Raw genomic sequence first — 15,167 nt, 5'->3', positions numbered from 1 at the left:
CCGCATCTCTTCGGTTTCAGTCGCGGACGTTTTGGAACTGAGAGATTCCAGTCTTGCCGTCAGCGAGCCGCCATTCAAGTACATTAGCTAGATACTGGAGTTTCAATCTTGTCTTTTTTTAGTATTCACGTGAGCGGATGGTCTTAGGTTACATTCCTTTCAGTATTCAGTGCTACACGGGGCCTATGTCAGTGTGAAATCTATAGCATTTTAATTTGGTTCGTCTATGTGGAAGAAGCTCTTCCTCACCCTCTCTGACCATTGATTTATAGTATGTGTACTATAATTTTGGTCTGCGTACTATTAATTATTCTCGCATATAACGCACAGTATAACCTCAATGTTTTTATTATTCACTTAACTATGAAACGTAATACCATCATGTTGCTTGTCAGTACGGCTACCAAATTTAAATACAACATAGTTAACCACATTTTCTACTAAATTAACTAAAAATAATTACCACTAACTTTATATTTAACACAAAAACAATAAATTACAGCAACACGTGCTCGCAGTTTTTAAATGAATGTAATCATTCAAATCAATATTTACTGGAAAAATATTTAATTCAGCCGTAGAGATTCTATCTTACTCTAACGCATATTGCGGAGATATAAGCGTGCCGAATACTTTCTTATTCGCACTTATGGTTCGTTTTTGTTCAGGCCTTGACTTCAATACATCTGCATCGAGCCCGAAACGTCGAGGAAAGAAGAAGGAAGAACAGGCGGTGACAACGCAAAAATCTATTACGATAAAAATACAGTTGAATCGTCACTTACCGATTAGCAGAATAACAGCGATAGAAAAATGATTGATAATCATTGTTTTCCACTTATTTCAATTAAATTCCCAAAAAAATATTTTTCATGTATTTTAATTGCATGCATTGTTGGTAGTTTTACTCGGAAGTGGTAAGTGATTTTGACAGATTACGTATTTCCTGTCGGTAGGATTGTAATCTAAATGTTCAACACAAGCAGTTTTCAAATATCCAGTGTACTTTTTATGGACGGCAGAACATCTAGTCGGGAATTCATCTCAGGGAACGATGTGGTATTTCATTTACAGTTGCGATCTTACCAAACACTTTAATTGTTATATTAATTTGAACATTCGACAAAGCACATTTATATAGTAGTTGTATTCGGTTAAATCGTACGTATAATATTTCACCGTGGCACAGTTCACCGTAAGCTTTCTCATCGGGAAGAGATGACCGTATACTATACGGTCTCCAATTTTATTAGTTTCAATATGAACATTAATTCAATTTTCATAGCTGATTTTGGCAAAATTCATGAATTCAAGAATGAAAACCTCATCATCATCAGGGGTGCGACAACCTGGTGTAGGTCCTGGCCTCCTCCAACAACTCCCTCCACCTGTCCTTATCCAGTGTGGCCGCTTTCCAATTTGGTACCCCCAGAATACGGCAGTCACTGGCAGCTCCATCCAACCAGCGAATCTTTGGCCTCCCTCTTCTTCTACGTCCTATTAGATTGCTGGACATCACTCTCTTTGCCGGATCATTGTCATTCATACGGTGCACATGACCTAGCCATCGCAGTCTCCCAATCTTAATTGATTGAACTGCGCTGCAATCTTCGTACAGCCCGTGGAGCTCAGCATTATATCTTCTCCTCCAATTGGTGCCATCCCTGATCGGTCCATATATACAGCGGAGAATTTTTCTTTCAAAGATGAGAATGAAAACCTAACCCAACAAATATCCAGTATATCAGCTATTTTCAAAATTGCTGCTGGCTTCCTGTAAAGTGTAAACCGACAAGAACTGTGTTTTATTTAGACATGAATTTTATGTCAGTACTATACGACGACTCGAAGAGGTTGGACACAGTCTTTAATCTCCGACCATATATTTTCGATACAAAATACAAATCTCCCAAATTTGATTACAAGTGGAAAATTTTCAATTGGCTTCTCAAAATATACATTTATTATGGCATGAAAGAATCTTTATTCAAAAAGGTCATTGTGATATAGATCAATTTGATCATTTATTTAGTTTAGCACCCTCAGTATAGTATTGTTAAACCTTTATTTATTTAATATTATTTTGATCAGCTCCTGGGACTCCTGGTGGAAGGCAGGCGAGGCGAAGGGCGTAGACGAGGTGTGGGCGGTCCCGCCTATCGCAAGCTGGACTGCACACTCGAGGAGGCTGTCAACTCGGCGCCTCCTTCCCACAATCCTCACATTGTCTACTGATTTTAAATGAAACTCTCTCAAAGACTGGTAACGTGTCGTATTGTGCTAATTCTGTGACACGTTGTAATTTAATTTAGCGGTTCCTCGTTAATCTGTTCAGGCTCGTATTCACTAGGCTGCTGGAACTAGTTGTCGCGATCGACACACTGCAATATGTCAAAGTGGCCAATTTGGGCAAATGTTGATTTTTGTTCATTTAATCAGCACATTTAAGAGACAATTTTTTTATGTTCAAATATGCTTACAACGACAAATATATTTGCAACACAAAAGAAACTATTTATATCCTCATAACTTACATCATATCAGAGATAAAACTCATTAAGTGCTACAGTTGTAACATTGTACTTAATGAGTTTTACCTCTGATGTGACAATTGTATAGGTACCGATTTTTGCAACTCCTTTAAAATTTGTAATTTATCGATTTTGACGTACCTAAAACAATTACGTTTATAAGCAGTGTGGACGTAAAGATATTATACTATGCAGTTGTATAAAATCTATGAGTTGCTGTAACCAGAGCGGGAACCTTTAGAACCCAGTAATAATTTTTGAACTATAACCTCTCTTACAGAATTTTTAACACTCGCAATTCGAATCCTTCAAAACTGGTTTACGTTGTCTTCAAAATTATTTAAATATGTCAAACATGTATAAATTCACAATGTAGAGATAGATGTCTTTTTAATCACAAACACAAATAAAAAAAAAACTATAAAAATGTACATTGTGATTTGATTTTTAGAAGCTTTGAAACTTGATTTTGTACTTTCGACTTAACATCATCGAAACCTTGAAAAATTTGCAGGTTCTACAGCTCTGGTTGTGGCTGGTTACTACAACTTAGTGAATACATAACCTTATTCGGACCGTTCACAGTCATGTCACTATTAAAGCGTAGATCTTACGTTATTGACTGCAAAACACTGGATATCGATCTGATTTGTAATCCAATCCATCGCATATATTGTGAATGGCCAGTTTATAATCTACATCTAATGATTCAGTTTGAAATGCTTACTTGTCTAAGTACATGCATATTCTAAACAGACCATAATATTATGATCCATGCACAAAGTAATAATATAGTAAATGAAAATTAAATTTTGAATTACAACAAAATTCAAATTATAACACTATAACATTTACTACTTTAAGCCAGATTCATACTAGACTTACGTGTCGTGTCGTGATGGGCTCTGACGTTATTGCTAGCGTGCACATGTATGTGTCGTGTTGTGATGCTTACTGAAGCTATATTGAATCAATACAGTCATAGCTTTCTCTACGATAGGACGAGAATGTTAAGAATGTTATGCAAAATGTTAGATTCCGATTCCGATAGAAGACCTCGCATTTCTTCTGTTAGCTTAACTTATGGTGAAAAAAAAGAAGAAAAGAAGATATTGGGTTCATCCCATAAACAAACTAAGAGGGAATAAGGTGAATTTCACAGTCTTGTGAAAGAACTCGAGGACGATGAAGAAAGATTCTTCTTATATTTTAGAATGAACGAGGTACAGTTTGAAGAAATCCATTCCATGATTGCGAACGACATAGAAAAGATGCATACACCATTTCTTCAGCCTATAGAGATAAGAGAAAGACTTGGAGTATGCTTAAGGTAGTGTTATATCGTACAACACCTTACGAATTCGAATCAATTTGATAAGTTTGTCCATGTTGTTTCTTTAAAGTTTAAATGGACACGTGACACGCGTTCCTCCTCTGCAGCTGTACGCTGTAAATAACGGCGTTCACACGAGAGTCGCGTCATAGCTGTGGTGGTGGCAATGATGCAATCAAAGTCTAGCAGTTTGTGTCACGACAGAGGGTGTCAGAATAGTATGCACTCTTTCATACAAAATATAGGGTTCCGATGCGCTTCTGATGTATCATGACACGACATGTAAGTCTAGTATGAATCCAGCTTTACTTTTGCAATTATTGTTGTAAAATACCGTCTCTTGTTTGACGGTTAAGTTTCTAAAAATGTATTTTAAACTGTCTTATTGGATGTAGTGTCGGTATAACATTTTTGGGTCTAATAATATTTATATATTTATGTAACGTAGGTACGTAACTGACTTGGTTATATGTACGTTCATTTTACTATATTTTCTGTCGAAATAATCATATAATTTACCAAGATTCCCCAGTAATATTGATCTTCAGCAAACTCGACCATCAACGAATCTTCGGTTTCACCCATGGAAGTGAATCATTGTTCTGATTCGAATCATTTATTCTGTTTGTTGTTGATTTATCGTAAAATGAACTTAGGTACGACTGATTAATGGTTGAGTCAAAGAAGACGTACTCTTGGCCAGTTGTCTTTTAATTAAAGTGTACTGACTTTGGATAATTTCTTGGTGTAATGCATCGAAACTGAAATGATTCCTCAGATATAAGATGGGACTCTATATTTTATAATTAAATTAAAAATGTGCTGTATGTTCTCACATTCACTCTTTATGTATCTATATCATAGATGCCTTAACCTATTTCTGTATTAATCTGTTATTGATTTTGTATAGTATATATCTGTGTTCTAAAGGAAAAGGAGATAAGTCTAAAAATCACTATTTTTCAGGAGAGCCAAAAGAAGATAAACTTTGGACAATATGTTATGAGACATCGATTCGATTAATTCATGATATTTACCTAGTTTTTAATTTTTTTTCTGATTTATTTCCTTTTTCTTTCGTTAACAAATAATACTTTTATGGACAACAATACATTCTTCTTAGTGCAAGAAGTCATTAAGTGACATTTTGGTTAAACCTGAGTTCTTAGTCTCTAAATATTGTTTTTGTATTATTCTACGTAGCGATTCGTGAATGACATAAGTCACTATGTAACAGTGGCGAAGGGTGACTTTTGGAAACGGGTAGTCTGTGGAGTTCAGAAAAGAGCACACTTACGGGAAATAAGAATATAATGCGATACTCATTGATGACATAAAATTGAGCGATGTGTTTAAATTATGTATTTTCCACACAAAAATCATTACATAGTTAAATTAATTTTAATTTAAAAAAATATCTATGCTAATTATATGTGATTAAATGCCATAGAAAGTATTTTTTTTTTAAATTATCTTATTAATTATTTTATATGTTGGCTCTCGTCATGCAGTGCGTAAGCCGCTGGCCTTCTATCCGAGAGCTGTGAGAGAGAGGACACAATATATTTATGTGATTTTCTTAAAGCCTGGGTGTTTGTGATTGTTCAAAAATTACTAACCAAAAAAAAATATTTTTGACAAAGCTGCGGTCATTGACAATAATAATATGCGCAAAGGTTTTAGGCTTTGCCTTTTGAGCCTACTGTATTGCATACATTAAGGTAGACGGGGCTGAGGTCCTTGAGGTGAAGTCCATACAAAAAATCTGACATTCATCGTCACAATAATCCAATACATACCATAGTTGAAGAGAGATGGCGCTGTGGCATATAGAAGTTGTTGGCAAATTAAATTATTTTTGTAGAATATAAAATAATCAAGTTATTATTTAAATACAGTATAACCCCTATTTTACGTTTTTTAAGGGACTGAAAAAAAAACCCAATTGGAGGGAAAATGTAAAGGGGGGTATTGAAAAAAAGAACATTTAAATTTTATGTTTCTAAAAAAATAACGTTTTATTAAAAAACAACATTCAATTGAAATTTTTATTGAAAATTTTTTTATTTTTTATTAAAAAAATCATGTATATTGGTTTGTTGCATTTTTGTTATTTTGTTATGTAATTCTCTTTCAAGATTATATAAACATTTAAAAGTGTCATCTTGAATATCAGCAAAGCTTGTAAAGTAGGTTTTTAAACCCTCGATGAACCTCATTGCTTCTTCTGGATCACACTGGATAAGCGCGCGTAACTCGCATATTTTGAATATTTCCGACGTAAATTGCAGGAAAGAAAAACGTAAATGCGGGTATTAAATGTACTGAAATACATCGGTACTGAAAAAATACACGCAATTGCCGGGAAAACGTGAATTCCGGGCACGTAAAAACGAGGTTATACTGTATGTTAATATGCAATTAAAAATTATTTTATTAGAAGGTAGGCTTTAAAATTAAATAATCACTTAGTATGGAGTCTTCACCATTGCTATGTAGCAAACATTAGTTCATCATTTTGTTAGTTAATGACTTCTTGCACAAAGCCTACATCGTGTCAGACATAAAATTCATTAAGTGCAATAGTTCAACATTGCACTTATTGAGTTTTACCTCTTATATGATATTATATTTTTAATTTACTATATAAATACTTGCCAATTTTTCATTGATTGATAAATAATATGAAAATATACTTTTTTTTAAATGTGGGTTCTTTGGCAATGCAGTGTTTATTTAGTTGCAGTCAAGAGATGACGATGCATTTCAATAATAGATTATTCACTCATTTAATATTATTAAACATTACCTATATATTTTTTAGATAACTTGTAATATATACTTTCAGTTTATAGGTTAATAAAATTCACTAAGTACAGTGTGCATTTTCTAGACAAATTTACTCTAAAAATGCATTTACTTGATTCATAAAACATAATTTTTGCCATTGATTTTCTACAGTGTCACTTAGTGAGTTACAATGTATACCTTCGAACTGACATTATAGACTATTTTTGCACACCGTGAGTGTAAAAACATAGTAAGTACCAATGACATTTATGTGGTATTGGGGTTTAGAGATATAATTTTTTTTCCGACCATGTCCGATCTTAATAAGATCATATGGACCTCCACAGGGTGGAGGTTTGTACTCACAGTTTTGTTTTTACGAGAAATGGATGTCAGCCACTTGCTCAACCTATTAGGTCCATACTCTGACTCAAACACGAATTGAAAAATAATATGTGTACTTGCCAGACCCAGGATTCGTACCTGGGACCCAAAACGTTATAGGCCGACGCTTAAGCCGCACGGCCATCATAATTAAGTCAATAAAAAATATAGTAAGATAGTTATTGGAATAAAATGACAATATTTGGTTTACTGATACCAGCAGCGAAGGGTGGAGGTAGGCTGTTAAGATCCACCATAAATAGTGCACATTAAACTTTGTTAGTCATACATATTTGTTTTTATTGAACTAAGACTACAATTTACAGATGGTATTGGTTAGTTTTTAAAAATCAATACCTAGTACACATATTGTTGGTTCATTATATATTAAATTCATTAAGCCTTGTCTAAACAAAACTATAATAGATAAAAAATATTATTCTATCTATAAAATATTCAAAGTTATGTATGATTTAATTGCATAATTTTAGATATTTTATAGGCGAGTATTTTTTGACTATTATCTGTTATGGCTTGGTTTTCGCAGGGTTAAATTGAATTTTAAAAACTAACTATCTGTAATTTGTAGTCTAATTTCAATGAAAACAAATATGTATGACTGACAAAGTGTATACTGTTTATGGCGGATCGTCGCATCATACGCCAGCTTCGCCACTGCCTGATACATTATGCAAAATTTGTTTTATTATTAAAATTATTTAATATTTAGATCTCGAAATCAAAAAATTAGCACTTACTATGTTTTTACACTCAAGGTGTGATTATTTAAACGGGCTGTTATGATTACAGCTTTATATGGCATAAATTTTTCATTCGTGTCAAAGGTATTATAACTATTAGTTTTTTCCATTTTTCGCTGATTCAATTGTTTTTTTAACTATGTTTAGCTATTAGTCTTTTCAATTTTTTGCTATTTCAATGGTTTTTTTTAACTACTATTAAATTTAGACAGATTGTAAGACATTGTCAATAATATGTTCAAAGCTCAAGTCTATATTTATGTAAAATTTATAAAATTCACCTAAGTACATTATATAATGACGTAAGTAAGATTTATTTACTCGGTCTTTGAATTATCGTAATTAAAAAATGTTTTCTATATTAAAATCATGATATTATTGAAACAATTTATTATTATAGTTTTTTTTTTTGTTTCATATTTCTATATTGTATAAAGAGTTGTTGCTTATTAGTAAGTATTTAAAATTGGTCCTAACCAGCTCTTCGCTGCCGAGTGGATTAATTGTCAAATTATGTCCTTTAAAATTTTTAATCGGCCCTAAGGACATGCTATCTTGGTAGGTGGTGAAAGAGTTATTTTTCGACTCATTAAAACTATTTAAATTGATAAAATTACTAATAATTTGAAAAATGTCTTATTTATTTGAAACGTATATTATTATAATTTTTGCTAGGTTGGTAGTCATGCGTCCAACCTGTTGGGTCCTTAATCTAAAACATGGGCTTCAACCTCACATACATTGTTTCAGAAACAGGCAATCTGGCATTACTCCAATGTGGGGCTTTTTTTTATAGCATTAAAAAATAACTATCAAATGAAAGGCTCGGGATAAAATAGTGTCAATCTTCTATTGTTGTATATTTGATTAATATAAAAATTAGTCATATGAATGCTCTAGATCAGTGTTCTTCAACCTTTTAACACATGCAGCCCGGTGAACATTTATTATTAGACATATTTCGCAGACCGGTATTAGCGAGAAATAATCACCATTATAGATGGAGTTTTATTTATTAAATCTTGTTTTAAAATTACAAATTTTGGTTAGTGCCACATCTGTTGTTGCTTCTTTGTAAGCAAATTTGATATACATGGTTGCAGCATTGTTTCTGAGAGACGAAGCGCTGCATTAATGTCCATTCAATTTCTCTGTTTGGTTTTTATTACCGACATAGATGAAAAATTCATTTCACATAAATAGGAAGTCGAAAAAATTACCAATAATCTGATCTTTATAATTCAGAGATGGATATTCTTTATCAAGGGATATCCAAAATTGAGACAATGATTGCATTTTATGTCTGGACACCAGAGTGACATCAGAAGGTAGCTCGATCAGCTTTTCTTTCTCACGTGGATCAAGTGCGCATGATTTAATATCTTCCAAAAAGCGATTATTAATCCAGAGGTTAGAGGTCCGCCTTTACGTAGATCTTAATTTTCTAGCTAACGCTTTTAAATGTTGGTTTATGGTGTTGGATTTGACTTTCCGGTTAATATCAGCAGCATTCAAAAATTCTCCCAGTATTTCATCTAGTGCGAATTCCCCGAATCGTGTAGCGATGCGATATAGTCGGTTGATAGCATGGTGAAAGCTTTCGCGGACCGGTAATACATTCTTGTGGACCGGCGCCGGTCCGCGGACTACCAGTTGAAGAACACTGCTATGGATACATTTGGTTATCTGTGTGCACTATCGTCGGGCATTTCAACTGCCACCAAACCATTTTTGGAAAAAGAAATTCTGTAGTCCGAAAACACCCTTATTGGCAAAATTTTTTTTTCTTCAAATAGCTTAAAGGTATATCTTATAGATGGCATAGTCATCATAATTTGAAGGCACTATTTTACCACGGGACCTTCAAATAGATCCATTTTTTCCCATTACATCATTTTAATTAAAACCCAGTGTTAATTTAAAGTAAATTCTATAAATGTTCGATGTTTTTTCTCTCCACAAAATCTTGGTTTTTATTATGTAATTCTTTGTCAATTACATATGTATTGATTTCTTTGAGAGCATTCATGCGTATGCGTATCCTAGATGGAGCAGGTTATCTATATTTGTCGCTATTAAAAATTTCCATTTAGGTTTAATTAGAAATACGTAGATTATTGTAAAGTTGGCTGACGCGGTATTAAATAAAATATTTGGGGTCTAGGTATTCCTAATATTTAAAATATTTCTTTTACTAATTAAAATCATCTTGTAAATATATTATATTGATATAAGCCTCATTGCTACTATTGAATGCCAATTATCGTGTGGTTTCCTGCTTTTATAAAAACGCATCGGGGATATTTGAACGGTCACTTGGGGAAAATCAGTTTTTTCAGTATTGCAACACACTTTATTTAATTTTTTTGCGGGACCAATAATTAACATATGTTTTACAGTATGTTATTGGTTTCCTAAAGTATTTCATTTGCACTTTTGGGGTTTTTTTTGTTTAATTAAATAGTTTGAAGTGTACGGACACCTTATTTCGCTGATTCGTTCTACATAAATCTATTTTAGATTATGGCAAGTGTTTAAATTTTTAAAAATCTTAATTCATCACCGTTCAGGCAAAAGTTTCCAACCTAGAAAACATTATTTTGAGATATCGCAATTTGACAGTTTGGAAATGAATGAAAAATCAGATTTTTTTCAAGGTTTTATCTACACTACATAATTTTCTCATGTCTTTATAATAAATTCTTTAAGATACTTTTTATGCTAATTAATACATATGGAAAATTTTGAAGGAGGCAAGGTGACTAAAATGTGTTTGTTTTGCTTGTTAATAAAAATGGACGAAAGCAATCTTATTATGACAAGCTAAAGTAACTATTCCTGTTTAGTTATTGTTGCCTGTTTCAGACAAGTAGATATTATAAATTATTTTCAAATGACAAATCAGTAAAAGTCACCATACATAGTTAAGTAACTTTTGCTTCTATATTTTATAACGATGGATTTATTTTTTATAGTGTCGATAATGTCTATCCGCCTATAATGACTTATGATTGTTAAGATTTTATCGAAAGTCATTCAGTAAAAAATAAATAATTCGGATTTAAGCAACATTTTACGCTTCGGGTGACATGCTCAACCCAAAACTGCCTTTTTGAGGGTTGGTGACTTTTACTTGAACGGTGATGATATTCAAACTAAAAATAGTAAATTATATACTTGGTAGCCAATTTTATTATAGGTACTGATAGTATGAAGTTACAATTAACTGATTCTGTCACCCACACCAATGTTTTGCTTTTGTTTCACATAGTTTAACATAGATGTCAGTCATTCATCTAATTAGATTGAATTATGCATTTGTAGATCAACTGAAACATTGAAACACAACTGAATAAATTGTCAATAGTAATTAATGATCATTTAATTAATACTATCGACTGAGGTACTTGTTGGAATTTCAATTTAAATTTCAATTGATTTAAGCTTGTACTATTTCATTTGTATCAGTGATCTGGAATTTAACTTTCGGCATCTTCAGGCACTTATAAATAATGTTAAAATTGTGTGATTATTTCAAAATAGTGGTTCATGAGGTTTAAAATCTTTTAAACTGATAACCTCATTATTTTTGTTTGTTTTAGTAATATATAAAGTCAACATGAAAACATTGACATAGAGCAAGCCAACTCGCTACCATGGCTATCTCTCGCTCCAATTGTCGAGCTGGATCGATTTTTTCTATTTCGCTTGACGATAAAATTGATAATGGTAGTCGGAATCTGAACATATCATTGTTCTGTCTACTCCATGTGCATCAGCGCATTACATGTGTTTTGAGGATATTAACTAGATTACATAACCTATCTACGTTTTACAAAAACATCGCTGGATCTATAATTGCATAAGTTGGTCTAATTAGAAATCAGTACAACTGCAATAGAACCTTGGTTATCCAGATATCTTTTTAATCATCGGTTCCGTATGAATATATTCGATAGCTCAGGTCCATAGTGTTACAACTAGGAATTAGTAGTTTTGAGTTATGGCTGATCAAAGTATAGACTCACCTATACTGACTTGTAGAAAAGTGACAAAAACATCGGCCCTACCAGGACAACTAGTAATTTTCTGGAGTTGTAATTTTGTGGAACTGAAGAGGAGCGATATACAAATATAATTGCTAACATAACTCAAAACTTAAAATTTTTGACTTATCGTAATATGGAACTGAGCCATCGAATTTATTATGTATTTAAAATGTACAATTAGTAAAAAAAAAAGGTTTTTTTTTTTTGCTATTAAAACGGTTTATTCTGGAAGTAAAATAGAAGATGTTTTATTATTTTTTCGATTATCTGGATTAGTCTGGATAAATGAGTTTCTGCTGTATATTGTCATTTCTGCATCTTTCCAACGAGGTTTTACAGAATTTATTTTGAAACCATCTTTTTACGATAATATTAAATATTGAAATTGATAAGTATGGTGGGCGAAAAATTTAGTCCTGTATAATCCTGCTGTGATTTTCATTTTGTGAGTAAGTGTAATAATTATTAATACTAAGTCTAATATAAACTAGTGTTTATAAAGTTTCATAAAATAAACAATATTTGAAAAATGCCAAAAAGTTTTTTATTTAATTTAATTTATATTTTTCCAGTGTGGCAACATCCCATAGTTATGTCATAAATAATTTTCCACGCTCAGTCGAAGTCATAGTAGTCAATTATTAAGAAAGCTAATACGTACAACACCATAACACAAAGAAGGGGCTGACGGCTCTAGCCTGCGGGCCCGGTGTGATAGGTCAAATAGTTAAGTGAAATAAATACCACAAATTTGCTCTTATAGTAGAAAAAGTCGCCTGCGGCGCTGTTATACTTTAAAAGTTTTAACAAAATATGTGGCTGTGCGATAGAATTTCGTATGATATCGCACATGTATTAGAAAAGAGACCTAACTCAAAATTTGCCGATTTTCAGTTATCATCACCACTGGAACCTCGCTAGCGCCATCTACATGTGCGTATATGCGAAAGCAATTTATATTATTTTTTTATCTCTAGATTTCACAAGCTTTGAACAGTGACATTGTTTTAGTTGTGTCGCTTTTCCAGTACGCATATGTGAGAAATATCTTCAAAATGTGAACTGTTTTTATTTTATTTTTGTCTCATTGTTTTGAAAATACAGAGAATCAAAGATCGAATAAAAATTAAATTGTCTCTACTGAATAATTGCAAATTTTGAGTTAAGTCTCTTTTCTAATACATGTGCGATATCATGATTGATATAATTGAATGATAATTCACTTGTAAAATTTTATTTTATGATTATTTGAAGTGCTTTTCTGACTAATAAAAATGGCGAAGGGTTGAATGTTACTTGGCTACCACAATGAGGGGTCTATTTTACCTTGCAGAACCCTGGGGTTCAGCGGAATACCATTTAGGGAACGTAACTCTAGGAGATTACACTGCTCTTAATCTAAGCGATACGTAGGGGTCCCGCCAACTATCATTAACTCGTCAACAGACAAATTTAACAAAAAAATGACAAACTATGTACCTACATTTTATAATCTACTGAGGATTAGAGCATTTCTAGGAAACACTCTCCAACAGCGGTGGTTTTAGGTACCTACATGTAGGTCTAAGTTGTTGATACATTTGAGGCCCTCTGATGATTTTTTTAAAACTAAGATGACTACTTTCTAACGAATCGTCCATTTCATTTAAAACAGCCACTGCTTTCAAAAGTTGTAATGATCGTATTCGTTCCATTGTCTGCCGCCCACAAGCAACGCATGACCCATCTACCCTCACAGGAAGTCACTGCTGTGTATCAATAGTTGCAAATATTGGTATAAAATGAATGATGCTTGTCCGAGAGGGATGTATTTCTGAAAAAAACTCGCATAACATTATCGCCAACAAAAGAAAGTATTATAATTATATACATCATCAAATCGTCAGGTGTTCAAATTTAGAACTAACCTCATAGTATAAAAAGTTTTGAACGTTATGTCAAATGTTGGCATGTGGCGCCCTCACTCAGTGGACAACTTATGGTGAAATTACACACAATGACGATACGTTATATAAATGTCGGAAAACCCGTTTCTTATGTTGGCGTCCTGTGTCACTGAGTGTAAATACGATGTCCTAGCTGTCATATATTTTGTATTTGTATAATATGTCAGAATGGCATAGATATGATCATAGACACTAAAACACCATTAGCATATAAGTTCCAGATCGTCATTGTGTGTAATTCCACCATTATACTGGTGGATCTATAGTATATCTATAATTTTTTGACAGTTTTATGCTTAGGTGCGTCTAGCAGCGGTCGGTGGAAGCTTAAGAGATGGATGAACAGACTTTGAAGTCGGGTCGAAGATAAAAATTTGTAATGGTGTATCCGATGGCCTAATGTTAATATCCCGTAAGTGACTTTTTACAAATTGTGCAGGAAGCTAAAAAAACTAAATATTTAATATCCCGTATCTGACTGTTCACATATGTTGTAACTACATAGCATGCCAATAACCAGTAATGTAAAAAGTGGTAAAGCAAAGCAACGCTTAATATAATGATAACATCCAATAAATGTGATATACTTATATATAAAGATAAACATCCAAATTTGTTATATTATTACTTTGTACCTTTTAAATATTTTGAAACTGAATTCAACACACGTTATGCAACACGCTTGACAGCTTTGAGGCAAGATATGGGCTATTACAATAATAAATTACAGATACAGGAATTTCGCAGTCGATGGTCAGTATTTTTGTTGTTTTCGGTAGAATCAAAAAGTCATTTTTTGCGTCATAGATCAGATAGGGGTATTAACATTAGACTATCGGTAGGTATGCTAGTTTAAATTTTCCGACCGACGTCAGCGCATCTATTCTATACACAAGACTGCTTTTCGGCCTCTACGGCAGCTACCTAGGGTAGGTTTGTATCGAAGTAGGTATTAGCACTTATTGTAACAATTACAATAAATTAGTTGTAATTGTTACAATAAGTGCTATGTTTGAACAGCACCTCTCTTAGATGTGTTAACTTTAGAGCGAGAGTCAGTTTTTACTGTTTAGATGGATAACTTATTATAACAATTATAATATCTCAATACCTACATACATATTATGATATTAGCGGTCAATAACTGCTTTGTGTATAGAATAGACCCACAGGGATACAAAGAAAAAATCAGATAACATCAGAGTTAAAAATATATTTAATATATTATCATAACAGCGAGTCTTTATTGCACACTTTGCTTAACAGTATTAGCATCAAAAATGTTATTAATAAGACTTAAATTAAAACCAATATTGTGCAATCAATAATAATAATCAGAAGTTTCATTGAATTGTGAAGGATGTCCTTTTGTG

At 32.7% G+C, this 15,167-nt stretch overlaps 1 protein-coding gene across 2 annotated transcripts in view; it reads left to right on the top strand.

Annotated features, from left to right (window-relative positions):
- Positions 1 to 12,378, top strand: part of LOC147073104 (uncharacterized) — a 33,615-nt gene extending 21,237 nt beyond the window's left edge. For both annotated transcript variants that reach the window (XM_085945322.1, XM_085945321.1), the window contains one exon: positions 2,092 to 12,378. In XM_085945322.1, the coding sequence (XP_085801448.1) occupies positions 2,092 to 2,235 (144 nt within the window). In that variant the 3' untranslated portion in view covers positions 2,236 to 12,378. The remainder of the gene's footprint in view (positions 1 to 2,091) is intronic.
- The last annotated feature ends 2,789 nt before the right edge of the window (positions 12,379 to 15,167 follow it).

The sequence above is a fragment of the Rhyacophila brunnea genome, unplaced genomic scaffold, assembly GCF_057557595.1.
Source record: "Rhyacophila brunnea isolate RB1 unplaced genomic scaffold, BYU_Rbru_1.0 scaffold_18, whole genome shotgun sequence".
Taxonomy (NCBI): Eukaryota; Metazoa; Arthropoda; class Insecta; order Trichoptera; family Rhyacophilidae; genus Rhyacophila; species Rhyacophila brunnea.
Note: the sequence above shows the minus strand (reverse complement) of the source record. Positions and strands in the feature narration are given on the sequence as shown.